This window comes from Theropithecus gelada, chromosome 7b, assembly GCF_003255815.1.
Source record: "Theropithecus gelada isolate Dixy chromosome 7b, Tgel_1.0, whole genome shotgun sequence".
Lineage (NCBI taxonomy): Eukaryota > Metazoa > Chordata > Mammalia > Primates > Cercopithecidae > Theropithecus > Theropithecus gelada.
Window position 1 is genome coordinate 80,182,054 of NC_037675.1, and position 16,046 is coordinate 80,198,099.

The 16,046-nt window shown below is 39.3% G+C and overlaps 1 protein-coding gene across 17 annotated transcripts in view; it reads left to right on the forward strand.

Annotated features, from left to right (window-relative positions):
• NRXN3 (neurexin 3) overlaps window positions 1-16,046 on the forward strand; it is a 1,630,631-nt gene that overhangs the window by 566,102 nt on the left and 1,048,483 nt on the right. For all 17 annotated transcript variants that reach the window (XM_025391720.1, XM_025391722.1, XM_025391730.1 and 14 more), the window contains one exon: window positions 11,835-12,038. In XM_025391720.1, coding sequence (XP_025247505.1) covers window positions 11,835-12,038 — 204 coding nt within the window. The remainder of the gene's footprint in view (window positions 1-11,834; window positions 12,039-16,046) is intronic.

Sequence of the window (16,046 nt, forward strand, 5' to 3'; positions counted from 1 at the left end):
AAAAAAAAAAAAAAAAAAAAAAAAAAAAAAAAAAAAAAAAAAAAAAGCCAAAACAATGTGATCACATAACTTGAAATAATTAGTAACAACAGGGGGTGGAAAAGATATGGCTAAAAACTGAAATATTGCCAGAGGGAAAGTGCTGGAGATCATCACACTTAATGCTGATGAAAAAACCAGAGATTAAATTCATCATAGAGAAACTGAGATATAAAGAAGGCAGATGGTATAATTAGATCCCTGAAAGAGAAAACCTAAGAACTTCAACAAAGAAACTACTCAAAGGTTTCAAACTGGAAATTTTTCTTCATATAAAGAACTGACTCTGTATGCCATAAATAGGTGCACCTATATTATTTACATAATCATTAATTATATACTCACAAAAATAAAAAACAACCTGGGTAAACTAACTTATTTTTAACTTGATAAATCTACACCCCCCCAAAAAAAATAAAAGACATTACACTAAAATTCAAGCATTTAAAAGATGAAATAAAGTTACTCAGAAATGGAAACGCTTGGTGAGAACAGTGACAGCATTTAAATACACAAGAAATACATGGTACACATTATAAATATAGAACAAAGTATACATGTGTCAGATGTCCCCCAAACCACCCTCAATCTGCATCATCCTCTAGAAGGACTCATAGGACCCAGAAATTAGAATATTTATGAGTATGGTTTATTACAGCAAAAGTTAGAGTAAAATCAGCAATGGAAAAAGGCACATGTGGACAAAGTCTGGAGGAAATCAGGCACAGGTTTCCAAGAGTCCTCTCCTAGTTGAATCACAAAGGATGTGCCTAATTTCTCCAGCAATGATGTGTGGCAAGACACACGAAGTGTTGTCAACCAGGCAAGCAATCCTGGAGTCCAGTCACAGAGGCATACGATGCTTACATGACTGACTTAGTTACCGAGGCTCCAGACCCCCAGAGGGAAAGCAAGTGTTCCTCGTAAATTATATGCTTAGCATAAGCTATCTAGACCAACTGGTACAGTCTGATTCAAGGCCCTAGGCTTGCAAAAACACTCTTATTACTCAGAAATTCCATGAGCTCAATACACAGGAGCTGGTGAAGGGCCAGTCATGCAAATAGGCCTTTCTTGGGAATGCACAGTTTGAACAACTCAGATCTTTTGAGTTAACCCTTTCTTACACAATATGTGATCAAAATAGCAAAAAATCATAGATGGAGAAAATGTCAAAGAATAATGTTCTCATTTTTCATAGGAAGAAGGCAGTTTTACTGGGTAAATTTGCAGGGGGGAGTTCAAATGATAACACCAGGCTGGGCATGGTGGCTCACAACTGTAATCCCAACACTTTGGGAGGCTGAGGAGGGTGGGTCACCTGAGAGTTCAGGAGTTCAAGACCAGCCTGGCCAACATGGGAAACCCCGTCTCTACTAAAAACACAAAAATTAGCCGGGTGTGGTGGCAGGTGCCTGTAGTTCCAGCTACTCAGGAGGCTGAGGCTCGAGAATTGCTTGAACCTGGGATGCGAAGGTTGCAGTGAGCCAAGATTGCGCCACTGCACTCCCACCTGGGTAACAGAGCGACAGAGCGAGACTGTTTCAAAAAACAAAAAACAGAAACAAATAATAACGCCAATCTTTTTATGTGTTTAATAAGATCTTTTGTAAATTTTAGTGAGTTTTCTTGGAAGGTAGTACCTCATAAAAAAATAGTTGAAATTCGGAGTTTTTTCTTTTGCTAATTCGTGTAATATTAAAGTTTACTTTAAAGTAGCACATACAGATTTTTCTCTAAAGAGTTTGCCTATTTATTCTTCTATTTGCATGTGTGTGTGTGTGTATATATATATGCATGCACTTAGAAAAGTACGTAGAAATATGCCTCTCTACTGTTAATGATGGTGGCATGATTTGAAAGGCTTAATTTTTTTTTCTTTATGTATGTCTACATCTCTTATATTTTAAAATGATGAACATGTACTATTAAAAAAAATAAAATCTCTGGCTGGATGCAGTGACTCACATCTGTAATCCCAGCACTTTGGGAGGCCAAGGCGGGAGAATCACTTGAATCCAGGTGTTAGATAACAGCCTTGGCAACAAGGCGAAACCCTGTCTTTACAAAAAGAAACCCAAAAGTAGCCAGGTATGGTGGTGCTCCTGTAGTCCTAGCTACTTGGGAGGCTGAAGTGAGAGAATTATTTGAGCCCAGGAATTCAAGGTTAAGTGAGCTATGACTGTGCCACTGCACTCCAGCCTGTGTAACAGAGCAAGACCCTGTCTCAAAAAAAGAAAAAAGTTCTTAATTTGATATTTGATTTTTCTTTGAAAAGGGAGGAGGATAATGAAAGACTGAGGAAATCATAACTCTCTGAGACAAGTTTAACAGACCGGGAAGAGTGGCCTTTATTTTGAAGGGAATTTAAGCATCTTATACATAAAAGAAACATACATTAAAAAAGTGAATACTATGATTTTCTTTCTCCCTAGATTGCTTCTTTACCACAATAATTTTACAAAAGACTTTTTCCATTCTAAGTGTTATCATATAGCTCAATTTTCCAGTGCCAATCCCTTCCTTTATTAGGAGGAGCCTCTGAATGCCAGTGGGGAGGTAGCTTTTCCCCTTACTGGTCAGAAGATGGAAATTTAGAGAGAAGTCATTGATTATGAGATTGAAAAGCAATCACACAATAAGTAAACTATCAGACAGTAAAAACAAAAATTGGTACTAAAATGTGTTTTAAAATGGCACAATGATTAAATAAACTTAATTACTTATAACCTCAAGAAATAGAAATGGGCTTACTATAACAAATACAGATATATACCATTTAGGGCTAAGAAAAATTTTATGAAGAAAGGTATGTGAAATATTTTTAATAGCCAAAAATAGAGGAACTCTGGAATGGGTAGGAAAGGAGCTTAGCAGACCTTCTCTGTGAAACAGTCATTTAGCTGGTGAAAATTATTAAAACACACACACATAAAAGAAGCTAAGACACACATTTAAAAAATTGTCATAAGGACACATAGCAAACGGAAAAACATTGATTCAAGACATCTATTAAATATTGATTAGAAATATGGGAGGTGTGGGGCCGGACGCGGTGGCTCAAGCCTGTAATCCCAGCACTTTGGGAGGCCGAGACGGGTGGATCACGAGGTCAGGAGATCAAGACCATCCTGGCTAACACGGTGAAACCCCGTCTCTACTAAAAAATACAAAAAACGAGCTGGGCGAGGTGGCAGGCGCCTGTAGTCCCAGCTACTCGGGAGGCTGAGGCAGGAGAATGGCGTAAACCCGGGAGGCGGAGCTTGCAGTGAGCTGAGATCAGGCCACTGCACTCCAGCCTGGGCAATAGAGCGAGACTCCGTCTCAAAAAAAAAAAAAAAAAAGAATAAAAAGAAATATGGGAGGTGTGACATTTAAACCGTAACCTGCTCCCATCCTCTACCTCACCCCTGCTTCTTGTTTTGGAAGCCAAAAGGACAAGAGCTTCCTTACCTGCCAGTTACCAGTCTAGGGCTACAGTTTAACCCCAGAAGGGGCAGGCTACTGGTGCCTCTCATTTTCCCCAGATCCGTATTACAGAAGCAGTATTCTGGGTAGGCATAGCCAGGAACATTGGGCTCACTTCTTTTATTCAGCCTCCGTTTATAGGGTATAAGCTCTATCCCAATTGTGGCAGAACAATATTAATAGGTGTCCAATTGCCTCTTCCTCACCTTGCTCACAGAGCAGAGGTTCCATGCTGGGAAGAGCAAGCTGAAAAGGCCTGAGTCTACCATCTTTCCCAGCTGCCCACTTATACAATGGTAGTATCACCGAGGTGGAAGTGGGTCACTATTTGTTCAACCAACTGGGTTGTAATGGCACAGAAATTCTGCCCAGGGATAGATTCAGACTGTAACAATAAGAGTTTACACTTTGCCTGGAGTCACTGACTGTCTGAAACAGAAGTTAGAGAAGTTCATGGCTAAGGGTTTTCTTAAACAATGGAGATCTCGATGGCAAGCAGCTTATAGAGAGCAGGCAGCTCTATGATACCAGTAGCAATGAGCAAACTGGTAAAGTAGTCAGAAGTTTAGACAGAATCAGGGAATGAGAAAGCCCTGAAGAGCCCTCTGGGGATCACACTTATCCCTGAGGGTCTGGAAAGTTGTACGTATTTGCAAGGCTACACCATTCAGAGGTAATTAGAATAAGACACAGGGCAGATTTAAAAGCATTCTCAAGCCAGACACAGATGCATCATCCAGGAGGAAGAGTCTTATTGGTTCAGAAGGCTTAGACACCGTCTCTCAACCAACACTGGCTGAACAATGAGCTACTCTTACCCAGGTGCTGTTCCTAGGAAAACAAACTTAAAAACAAAGTCATTCATTCTTGGTGGTCTCGAAGACTGTGTTTATTCTGAAGGCTGAAACTTCTCAAGAGTGATGGGAGGGTAATTTCTAAGCTAACAGTCCTTGACTGAACATGAGGCAAGATCATAAACTTCCTCAAAGCAGTCTCTAAGTCACACATGTCCAACAGACAAAGGGAAAAAATCTAACTGACCAAGGGGGCTTAAGTACAATATTTGATCAATAAGTTACTTATATTGATACAGGGCCAGTACTCACAGGAAGGCAAGCCAAAAGATAGGGGAACCTTTCTGTAGGGGGAGACCAGAGTCGTTTGCTGAGAAAATACAAGTTGCAGAATTATCTCTATCAAATCACTAAATAAATGAACATATGAACAAACAAACAATTAGGAAATAAACCTAGAGGTAACAGGGTTAGTGTCTAGACTTGTTGCCATATATTATCTAAAATGTCCAGCTTTCAACAAAAAATTATGAGAATGCAAATAAACAGGAAGTATTACCCATACACAGAAATAAATGCAGGCAATAGAAACTGCCTTTGAGCAGGCTTATACATTGGACTTAATAGACAAAGAATACAAGTAACTATTATAAATATGTTCAAACAACTAAAGGAAATTATGCTTAAAGAATTAAAGGAAAATGAGAACAATTATTCATCAAGTAGATAATAAAATAATAAAAATTGTAATATATATTGTATATATATATTCATCTATCTATCTTCCAATAGAAATTTTAGAGTTGAAAAGCACAAAAACCTAAATGAAAAATTCACTAGAGGAGCTCAATGGTAGATTAGAGTTGGCATAAGATAGAATAATTGTATTAGTCTGTTCTCACACTGGTGATAAAGACATACCCGAGACTGGGTGATTTATAAAGAAAAAGAGGTTTAATGAATTCACAATTCCACGTGACTGGGATGCCTCACAATCATGTTGGAAGGTGAAAGCTGCCTCTTACATGGTGGCAGACAAGAGAGAAAATGAGAGCCACGCAAAAGGGGTTTCCTCTTATAAAGGCATCAGATCTTGTGAGACTTATTCAGTATGATGAGTAGAGTAGGGAGGAAACTGCCCCCATGATTCAATTATCTCCCACCAGGTCCCTTCCACAAGATGTGGGAATTACGACAGCTACAATTCAAGATGAGATTTGAGTAGAAACACAGCTAAACCATATCATTCCACCCTGGCCCCTCCCAAATCTTATGTCCTCACATTTCAAAACCAATCATGCTTTCCCAACAGTCCCCCAAAGTCTTAACTTATTTCAGCATTAACTCAAAAGTCCACAGTCCAAAGTCTCATCTGAGCCAAGGCAAGTCTCTTCTGCCTATGAGCCTATAAAATCAAAAGCAAGTTAGTTACTTCCCAAATACAATCAGGGTACAGGCATTGGGTAAATATAGCCATTCCAAAGGGGAGAAATTGGCCATAACAAAGGGGCTACAGGCTCCATTCAAGTCCTAAATCCAGTAAGTTGGTCGTTAAACCTTAAAGTTCCAAAATGATCTCCTTTGACTCCATGTCTCACCTCCAGATAATGCTGATGCAAGAGGTGGGTTCCCATGGCCTTGGGCAGCTCCACCCCTGTAGCTTTTCAGGGTACAACTCCCCTCCTGGCTGCTTTCATGGGCTAGTTTTGAGTGTGTGTGGCTTTTCTCGGTGCACAGTGCAAGCTGTCGGTGGATTTACCATTCTGAGGTCTGGAGGACATGGCTTTCTTCTCACAGCTCCACTAGGCAGTGCCCCGGTGGGGACTCTGTGTGGGGACTCACACCCCACATTTCCCTTTGGCACTGCCCTAGCAGAGGCTGTCCATGAGGGCTCTGCCCCTGGAGCCCATCTCTGCCTAGACATCCAGTCATTTCTATACATCCTCTGAAAAGGGGATGTATAGAAAGGTGTATAAAAGGTGGAAAGAAAGATTAATGAAAATAAATGAACGAAGCCTTGAAGAAATGTGGGCACCATTAAGTGTACCAACCTATGTCTAGTAGGACAACCAAAGAACAGGAGAGAGAGAAAGGGACTGAAAAAATATTAAAATAATTACGGGAGAAAACTTTTCAATTTTAATGAAAGACACTTATTTACACAGACAAGAAGCTCAGTGGATTCTGCATAAAATAAACACAAAAATATCCACATCCAGACGCATTACAATAAAAATGTTGAAAGCCAAAGATAAAGAGGAAACCTAGAAAGCAGCAAGAGGAAAAAAAAATGACTCATCATTTACAAGGGCACCACAGTAAGATGAACAGAGTTGACATCTCTTCAGAAACACTGAGGCCAAAGGCAGTGGGGATGGCATTCAAAGGGCTGAAAGAAAAGTAGCTGTCTCCAGTCAAGAATTCTATATCCAGCAAAACTGTGCTTCAAAAATGAAGATAAAATTCACACAGTCCTAGGTAAACAAAAACAGAAAATTCATTACTAGCACACTTACCGTACAAGAACTGCTAAAAGACCTTCAGGCTGAAAGACAGTGACAGCAGACAGTAATTTGAATTTACATAAAAAAAAATAAAGGGCTCTGTAAAGGTAATTAGGTAGGTAATGACAAAACACAGTATAATTATACATTTTTTCTTATCTAATTCTAAAAGCAATCACATAAACAGTATCTATAAAATAGTATTGTTATGCCTATAAGATATAGAATTGTAATATATTTGACAATAAAACGTGAATGAAGCTCTACTGGAAAAAGGAAGTGACAGAAGGTGGTAAGTAGAATACACAGGAAGAAATGAAGAGAGTCAAAGATGATAAATAATAAGCTTTATTTAAAAAGTCTCTATGTATTTGAGCTCTCTTTTTCTTTTCTCTTAGCTTCTTAAAAGAGACATAAGTTGGCTGGGCAGAGTGGCTCATGCCTGTAATCCCAGCACTTTGGGAGGCCGAGGTGGGTGGATCTCGAACTCCTGGAGGTCAGGAGTTCGAGACCAGCCTGGCCAACATGGCAAAACCCTGTCTCTACTAAAAATACAAAAATTTACTGGGCATGGTAGCAGGCACTTGTAATCCTAGCTACTCGGGAGGCTGAGGCAGGAGAATCTCGAACCAGGAAGGCAGAGGTTGCAGTGAGCTGATATCACGCCACTGCACTATAGCCCAGACGACAAGAGTGAAACTCTGTCTCAAAAAAAGAAATAAGTTTTTATAAAGGAATTATGACAATGTATCATTTGTTTTTTAATATATATAGACACGTGAATAAGAGAACAAAAAGAGTGGAAGGGAAGTGAGCTATATTTATGAGTAAACTTTCTATGTCTTACTGGAATTGAATTAGTATAAAGATGAGGTAGATTCTGGTAAATTAACATGTATATCGTAAGCCCTAGAGCAACCAATAAGAAAATATTACAAAAACATAGTTAAAATTATTAAAAGAATTAAAATAGTATGCTTGGAAGTATTCACTTGAGACAAAAGGAGATAATAAAAGAGAAAAAGAGGAACAAGATAGAAGAACTATTTAAGTACCATTAGGTAGGCATCCCATGATGTGGTCTCTCAATACTCAATAATCTGATTGATTTAAGATTGAATAACGTTTTCTTATTAGGCTCATTTCTTCCCTAAAATTAATATTCTATTCATGGGTCTCCTTGTGTTTAAAATTTTTTAAAAAATTAATATGAATCCATATAACATTTTGTTTCAATTGACTCCTATATTAAATTTACTGCTTCATCATTCTCCTCTTAAAGATATTACTTATAGAACACATTCACAGAAATGTACACAAAGATACACATTGAGATACGCACTTTATTTTGTATCATTAGTTGTTTAACTACATGCTCCCCTGATATTTATTCTCTGATGCTACCAATATTGATATAAGGATGCATTAATTTATATGTATGTTCTGGCCCTACACATATCTAGAGGAAAAAAGCAGCCATTGATTTTGAAATGTATTTCAGTGGGATGCATCAAAGCAACCATTTCATGGCTCACTTCATATCATAATCTCTCTTAAAGAAGAGTGTGTTTGTATGTAGAAGTAGATGCATACTAATGATTAATGGTGCTCACAATTACACAGAGAGCATTGCATATTCATATAGAGCAATATGTTTAGAAATATTTATATGTTTATACAATTTTGTATATTTATAATATATGAGTTTAATGAATGGCATGTTTGTATATGCGTGCACATACACACACAAGAACTTCTATCATGAAGTGTTACGGATGTGCTTTTGTGCTTGGAAACATGGGTGTGCTCCAGGCATAGCACTTTGACAACTTGGCAGGACTGTTAAGTATACAGCTGGGAGAATCAGACTGCCTGCATGCAACTCCCAGCTCTGCCATTTATTAGACATGTTACTTGATATCTAGAAAATTTGATAGTGCTTCATGGTGTTCTTGAAAATTAAATGACTTCTTAATGCATATAAAGTCCTAGAAAGCACCAGGCAAATAGTAAATGCTCAATTTTAGGTATCATTATTGATCTTCTTTTGATTCTGCCCTTCCAGGAGATAAAAGATTTGTTTTGTTTTGTTTCACATCTGGATCATGTGTTAAATTTAGATTGCTTCCAACCTAAGAAGAGATCTTCATAACATGTCTTATTGTAATGCTGTTTGCTACTGTCACACTTTTATCTGTAACCCCTTTACAGTTTGCAAATTGTAATGTACAGCTATTAGCATGTTATGAGTTTTACCTGGGAGATGGCTGATTTTCAGGCATATCATAAGTGCATTTATATTACTTTTCATGGATCTTTTGTGTGGTATCTAAACCAGGGTAAGGGTATGATAATAACACAGTATTTTGGGACCCTTCCATGTGGTCTGCCTGACTCTTGTTTCTCCCTGTTTCATTTCTTTCTAGATATGAGGGTAGGGGTGTTTTTCTCTTTCGTTCACTGTTATGTCTATCACCTAGAATTGTGCCTGGCAATCAGTAAGCATAGAAGAATATATTATTGTATCTCATAATCTAAAATCATTTACTTACTTTCCAGTAGATGCCCAAGTTCTTTGATTTTATTCTGGTCTCAAACTACCTTACATAATAACCATTTTAAAAAATACATGTCTGATGCTGTATTAACCTGTTTTCACACTGCTGTCAAGAAATACTTGAGGCCGGGCACGTGGGCTCACGCCTGTAGTCCCAGCACTTTGGGAGGCCAAGCTGGGTGGATCAAGAGATCACGAGATTGAGGCCATCCTGGCTAACAAGGTGAAACCCCGCCTCTACCAAAAAAAAAAAAAAAATTAGCTGGGCATGGTGGTGGGCACCTGTAGTCGTAGCTACTTGGGAGGCTGAAGCAGGAGAATGGCATGAACCCGGGAGGCAGAGTTTGTAGTGAGCCGGGATCGCGCCACTGCACTCCAGCCTGGATGACAGAGCGAGACTCCATCTCAAAAAACGGAAAAGAAATATACGAGACTAGTAATTTATAAAGGAAAGAAGTGTAATTGACTCACAGTTCTGCAAGGCTTGGGAGGCCTCAGGAAACTTACAATTGTGATGGAAAGGGAAGCTGGCATCTTTTTCACAAGGCGGCAGGAGAGAAAAGAGCACATGAAGGGAGGAAACACTTACAATACCTGTCAGACACTTACAATACCATCAGATATTATGAGAACGCATGAGAACAACATGGGGGAAACCACCCCCATGATCCAATCATCTCCCACTAGGCCCCTCCTTCGACACATGGGGATTATGAAAATTACAATTTGAGATGAGATTTGGGTAGGGACACAGAGCCAAACTACATCAGATGCTTCTGTTAAATTGAATAGTTTGTCATAATCTGAGCATCCTCCTCCTTTCTTTCCTTTATGTCTGTAGAGATACTACCTGCTCTACCTGTTGAAAATGGTGCCATTGCTTCTTTCATTACAAGCCCTACTCATCCACCAAGACCAGCACAGACTCTATCCCATCTACCTTAATCACCTTCCTCCTTCAGCTCCCCTCCTGTGAATGTTACTTGCTTTGTATTTATTTCCTGTGTCATTTAACCACTTGTATGTTCTAGTACAGTTACTTGTGCATTCTATATCTGCCTTTGGAACAGGAACCTTGTCTGTTTCACCATTGTATTCTCCATAGTGCATGTAGGTAGCAAATATTTGACAAAAGCAAATATTTAATAAAGACCTACTCAGTGATACTGAACACAATGACCGGTTTGCTTCCTAGGAATATGAGTGATATTCTCTTCCTGTGTTTTCTAAAAAGATTTGCCTAGTGAATGTTTAAACAAATTCACATGTCGAACATCATAGTATTTCATAATAGTCCCTGGACTTGGTATCAGATATACTGACTCAAATCCAGGGAGGCTGTGTGACTTTAGGATGATAACATACCTCTTTAAGAGTCTTGGTTTTCTTGTCTGAAAGTAGGAATAATAGAATCACACTATAGCATTAATTGAGGTAACATATTGTTGGGGGAGGTCTGGAGGGGATCCTAACCAAAGTGCTTAGACTGAGGAAGGTATCAAATAAAAGTGAGTTTTCAGCCAGGCGTAGTGGCTCATGCCTGTAATCCCAGCACTTTGGGAGGCCAAGGTAGGTGGATTGTTTGAGGTCAGGAGTTCAAGACCAGCCTGGCCAACATGGCGAAACCCCATCGCTACAAAATATCCAAAAATCAGCTGGGCATGGTGGCATGTGCCTGTAATACCAGCTACTCAGTAGGCTGAGGCAGGAGAATTGCTTGAACCAGGGAGGCAGAGGCTGCAGTGAGCCAAGATTGCACTGCTGCACTCCAGCCTAGTCAACAGAATAAGACTCTGTCTCAAAAAAAAAAAAAAAAAAAATTGAGTTTTCTTCTTTCCCTATTTGAATAAAATAAAATGAGTTTTTCAAGGGTGTCATTAGCTTTCTGTTATTGTTCTAGCTCTGCTTCTATCAGATATTCTTTGAATGGGCCAAACTCTTACAATGGCTGGACACTGGGGATGTTATGATGCCAGACTATGATGTTACTTTTTCCTTCCTTTAAAAGCTCTCTGGTAAATGTCGATTTGTCTGCTCTGGTGGTTATAAACTGCTGCTCTCCTCCTATTCTTCATGGAATAGAGGGATTCTAAGTTTTGCTTTATGTACTTGTGTTTTATCTATAGCATACAGAATTGCAAACAATACTATTTGTGGGGGCATTTTCACTTTTTCAAAATATCTTCATATCCATTATTTACTTTGGTATCCTTCACAAGTCTGTGAACCTGGTAGGACAGGTACCAGTGTCATCATAATCCCCTTACAAATGAGGAAATAGAGCCTCAGAGTTTAAGTGATCTGCCCAGGGTCACATAGATAAAAAGGGGGCAACAACAAGGGTTCTTCAAACACAAGTCACTAGGCTACAAATCTGGCACCCTCTCTACTCTGCTTAGCCTGAAAGCAAAGGGGTATTTGGCAACTGTAACATCTGTCATCCTAACGATCTTCTCCATTCTTCTTTGGCAGAGGCATCCATCCTGAGTTATGATGGTAGCATGTACATGAAGATCATCATGCCCATGGTCATGCATACTGAGGCAGAGGATGTGTCCTTCCGCTTCATGTCCCAGCGAGCTTATGGGCTGCTGGTGGCTACGACCTCCAGGGACTCTGCCGACACCCTGCGTCTGGAGCTGGATGGGGGGCGTGTCAAGCTCATGGTTAACTTAGGTATCGTATGAAGTACCCTCTGCCACTCTGTTTGGGCTTGTCTTCCCTTTCTTTTCTGATTTTCATTGGTTTGATTGAATTCTTTGTTTGTTTCTTGAAAGTTAGCTGCTCACCTCTTGTTTAATAGACCAAGGATAAACCCAACAGCAACAAACACCTCCTTGTTTCTGCATGAGGTTTTGATGTCAATTTCTGGTTTCTGACAGTGGTGATTTCTTTACTAGATTATTTGTTTTCTAAGTTTCCTTTCTTGGTTTTTTGGAATCGTTTAGCTTTGTGTAAAACACGCTACTTTGGTCCATCTTTTGATCAATCATATTCCCATAAGTCCAACTCCTCCGTCACCACTCAAAACAGTCAAAGCTCAGGACAGGGACAGGGCAGGAAGTGGAGGCAAAATGTGGATGGTGGGGTTGTAGGAAATTAAACTATGTGGGTAGGGTGAGAAGTACATTGTTTCTAGCTCCACAGTTACTATGCAAATGGAGAATTCTGGTGGCCTTGATGACACTGATATCTCCTTTGACTTTCTCCTAGAGGGAGGACAAATAGATTGTTGTTCCCTTGGAAAATAATGCCCTAAGTTGAGAGTCTGTGACACGTGGAAGGAAAATGTGACTCCTGATACCTATACCAATTTTTCTTCTTGAGATTCTGAACCATCACTCAGCATCCCCTTGTGCAAAGATTGTTACCTCGTACTGTCACTCACTAATAACTCTCTTCTCATATAACACATATCTATTTTACCTCAGAGTTGAAAAATTGTGACTTCAAAGTTGTAGCTTTATTGGAATAGGATTTTCTCTTTCGTTGTAATTACCTATAACAAAATCTTTGGAAATTTTCCTTTTTATGGCCTCATATTCTCTTCTGCTATTGACCTTTACTGAATTCTAATTGATATTCTATAGAGATTGGGGTCCTCTTGGTTTTTGGCAAGAAAAAAAAACCTCTCCATTTCTGCTGTTTCTAATCAGCAGAAAGTCAATACCCAGCATTGATAAGATTAGTGAGATAGCTGGGTCCAAACTTTCTAAGCTAGTGAATTTATTTGGTTATGTAGAATATGTTTGAATATAGTGATACCTTATAAAGATTTCAGTGAAATGGTTTGTCAGAGCCATGGAGAAAAAATGATGAACAAATGTACCAGATGTGAGATCATATGTAGGCCTAGATGTCCTGGTGGGAAGGTGGGGTTTTTGAATCCATTCCAATCTTATCTACTGTCAGGTCAACTGGACATACTTGGAAAATGCCTACACCATAAACCTAAAATCTCTGGGACACAAAGGACTGTTTTGAGCAGTGACTTCTTTAGTTACGTCTTTTTTTTCTTCTAGTTTGCAGTGTTTACAATACTGTGCCCCTTTTCTTGTCCAACTTCATTTGACTTCTGTTGTCAGTGTGTCTCTTGGTTTTTCTTTGTTTGTGTATGTGTGTGTTTGGTCATTTTAGGTTATATTTTTTTCTTTTACTGGATCTTTTTGTGTGCGTGTGTTCCTGAGTTTCCAATCCTCCCTGCCATCAACCATGGTAAATCAAAAGATGGTATTCAACCCTTCAAAGGCCCAAAGCCTGCGGCCCGCATAGCAAACAGCCTTGAGAACAGAGTGTACTGAGCAGCCTACAGAGACTGGCATACCCCTGACCCTACTACCTTCCATCCCTGCAACATCCTCCCCACCTTAAATCAATGTAAGAGTGTGTTACCTAAACCCAACAGCCAGCAGCTGATTATCTCCTCCTCAGAAAAAACAACAGAAGAAATAAAAAAAACAGAACCAAATGCCACCCCCTAACTAGCTCACTGAAAAAGATGATGAAGACAATTTTTATCTGTGGATCTATTTCAAAGTCAGAGAGAGATAAACATATGAGAATGATTCAGCCCCACGGGATCCTGAGGGAGTGCACACTGTGTCATTCAATACACATTTTTTCCCCGTTAGATGTTGTTTAGTTGAGATTAGAGTGTCAACTTTGACAGCTCTCACATCTTAGAAGGAAAAACTGGGGTCAGTGGGGGTAGAAATAAAAGGGTATGAGAAATAAGGAAATAAGTGTACAGATTCTCATCCTCTCTCACACACACACACACATACACCTTGAGTTAGTCATAGATCCCATATGCATTCCTAGAAGCATTATTTTTGTATTTTAAACTCTAGCCAAAATCTGGGAGATGTGCTTTTCCAATAGACTTTGCTTTGTTGTTGTTGTTGTTGTTGTTGCTGTTGCAATTTCAATCTAGCTCCTGCTGAGTTGAACCGTCTCAGGCAAAAGAGAAGTAGCCCCTCTGTAGAGGGCATTGTGCTTGTCCAGAAGCCACAGTTAATTTTTCTACCCCAAAGGATATGGTTCATCATAATTACTGGTTTGAATTTATTTAACTTTCTTTCCAACCTGACATGGAAAGCTGAACTTAAACTCTTATGCTTGTGTAGATGCAGCTCTTCCTATCTATGCCCTGTTGAAAGGTTTTCCTTCTGTCCCCTCTCCAAAATATACCCCTTTGTAAATATTTTCTTTTCTTTGTCATGAATTTATATTTCCTTTTTCTCAGTTATAGAAGAAAATGTCTCCAAGTAGAGTTTGCCTTCGCATGCATTCCACCAAAACTAAAGTCAGATGATCACTCAAGTAGAGTTTGCCTTTGCATGCATTCCACCAAAACTAAAGTCAGATGATAACTCAAGTAGAGTTTGCCTTCGCATGCATTCCACCAAAACTAATTTCAGATGATCTCTGTGCTCCTTCACTCTATTCAAGTTGTGCCTTTTTTCTAGCCCATGCACTGCACTAATAATATTTTAGTTTATTTCAAATTGATCACACATATGCACTCATGATTTAAAAGCCTAGTATATATTTCCCTGATGTAACATATCTTCCAAATGCACTCATGATTTAAAAGCCTAGTATATATTTCCCTGATATAACATATCTTCCAAATGTCAAGGAGACTATGGTTTTCCAATGGCTTTGTCTTCTGCAGGCAGCCATATGTGGTGCTAATGGGTAGGAAAAATATCCTATAACTCAGCACAACTTTTAAAAAGTTGAGAGGTTGACTACTGATCAACTATATTTTGATCCTTCAGAATTATAAGCTATAACATTTTATTATTACAGCATATTTAAAGATTTTAAAGACCTTGTCTTATTTTAATCTCATGATCTCATGAGATTAATGATAATCTCTTGATAATTTTGTGAGATATATCAAGCAAGTGTTTTTATGCTTACTTTTACAGATGTGTAGCACAGAGAGAAATATATGACTTTTCAAAGCTTACATAAAAAGTTGGAGGCAGAGCTGGAACCAGAACCCATGTCTCTAAACTGCTAGATCTGCCTGGGTTATTTATTCCCTCCACAGATCAGCACTATGGGTCAATGATGTGTCAGTCTTAATGGCTTCCAATTGTTTTCACGATGGTCACCTTTGAAACACACACAGAAAGAATCTCCATTTTCCTCTGTGCCCAGTTTGAATTGAGCTGCACTAGAGAAAAGACAGTTGATATGGACAAAGCCTTTAAAAGATCCTTAGCAGAGTGCCAGGAGCCCTTCTTCAATGGCAGACTCTGAGGGAGTGGCATGCAGTTTGGTTAATTGCATTTGAATTCTCCAGATGTTCCCTCTCTGGAAATGTGGACTTGCTACTACTGTTTACCATATACATTATTGAAGACACACAGCTCTTAGAAACATTTACCTCTTCCATGCTCCACCCAAAGCTCAACAATGAGATAAACTTTCTTGGCCAGGCGCCTTAATCTGTTATTACAGGCACTCATGCCTGTAATCCCAGCACTTTGGGAGGCCAAGGCAGCGGATCATGAGGTCAGGAGGCCAGCCTGGCCAACATGGTGAAATCTCATCTCTACTAAAATACAAAAATTACCCAGGCGGGGTGGTGCACGCCTGTGATCCCAGCTACTCGGGAGGCTGAGGCAGGAGAATCGCTTGAACACAGGAGGTGGAGGTTGCAGTGAGCCG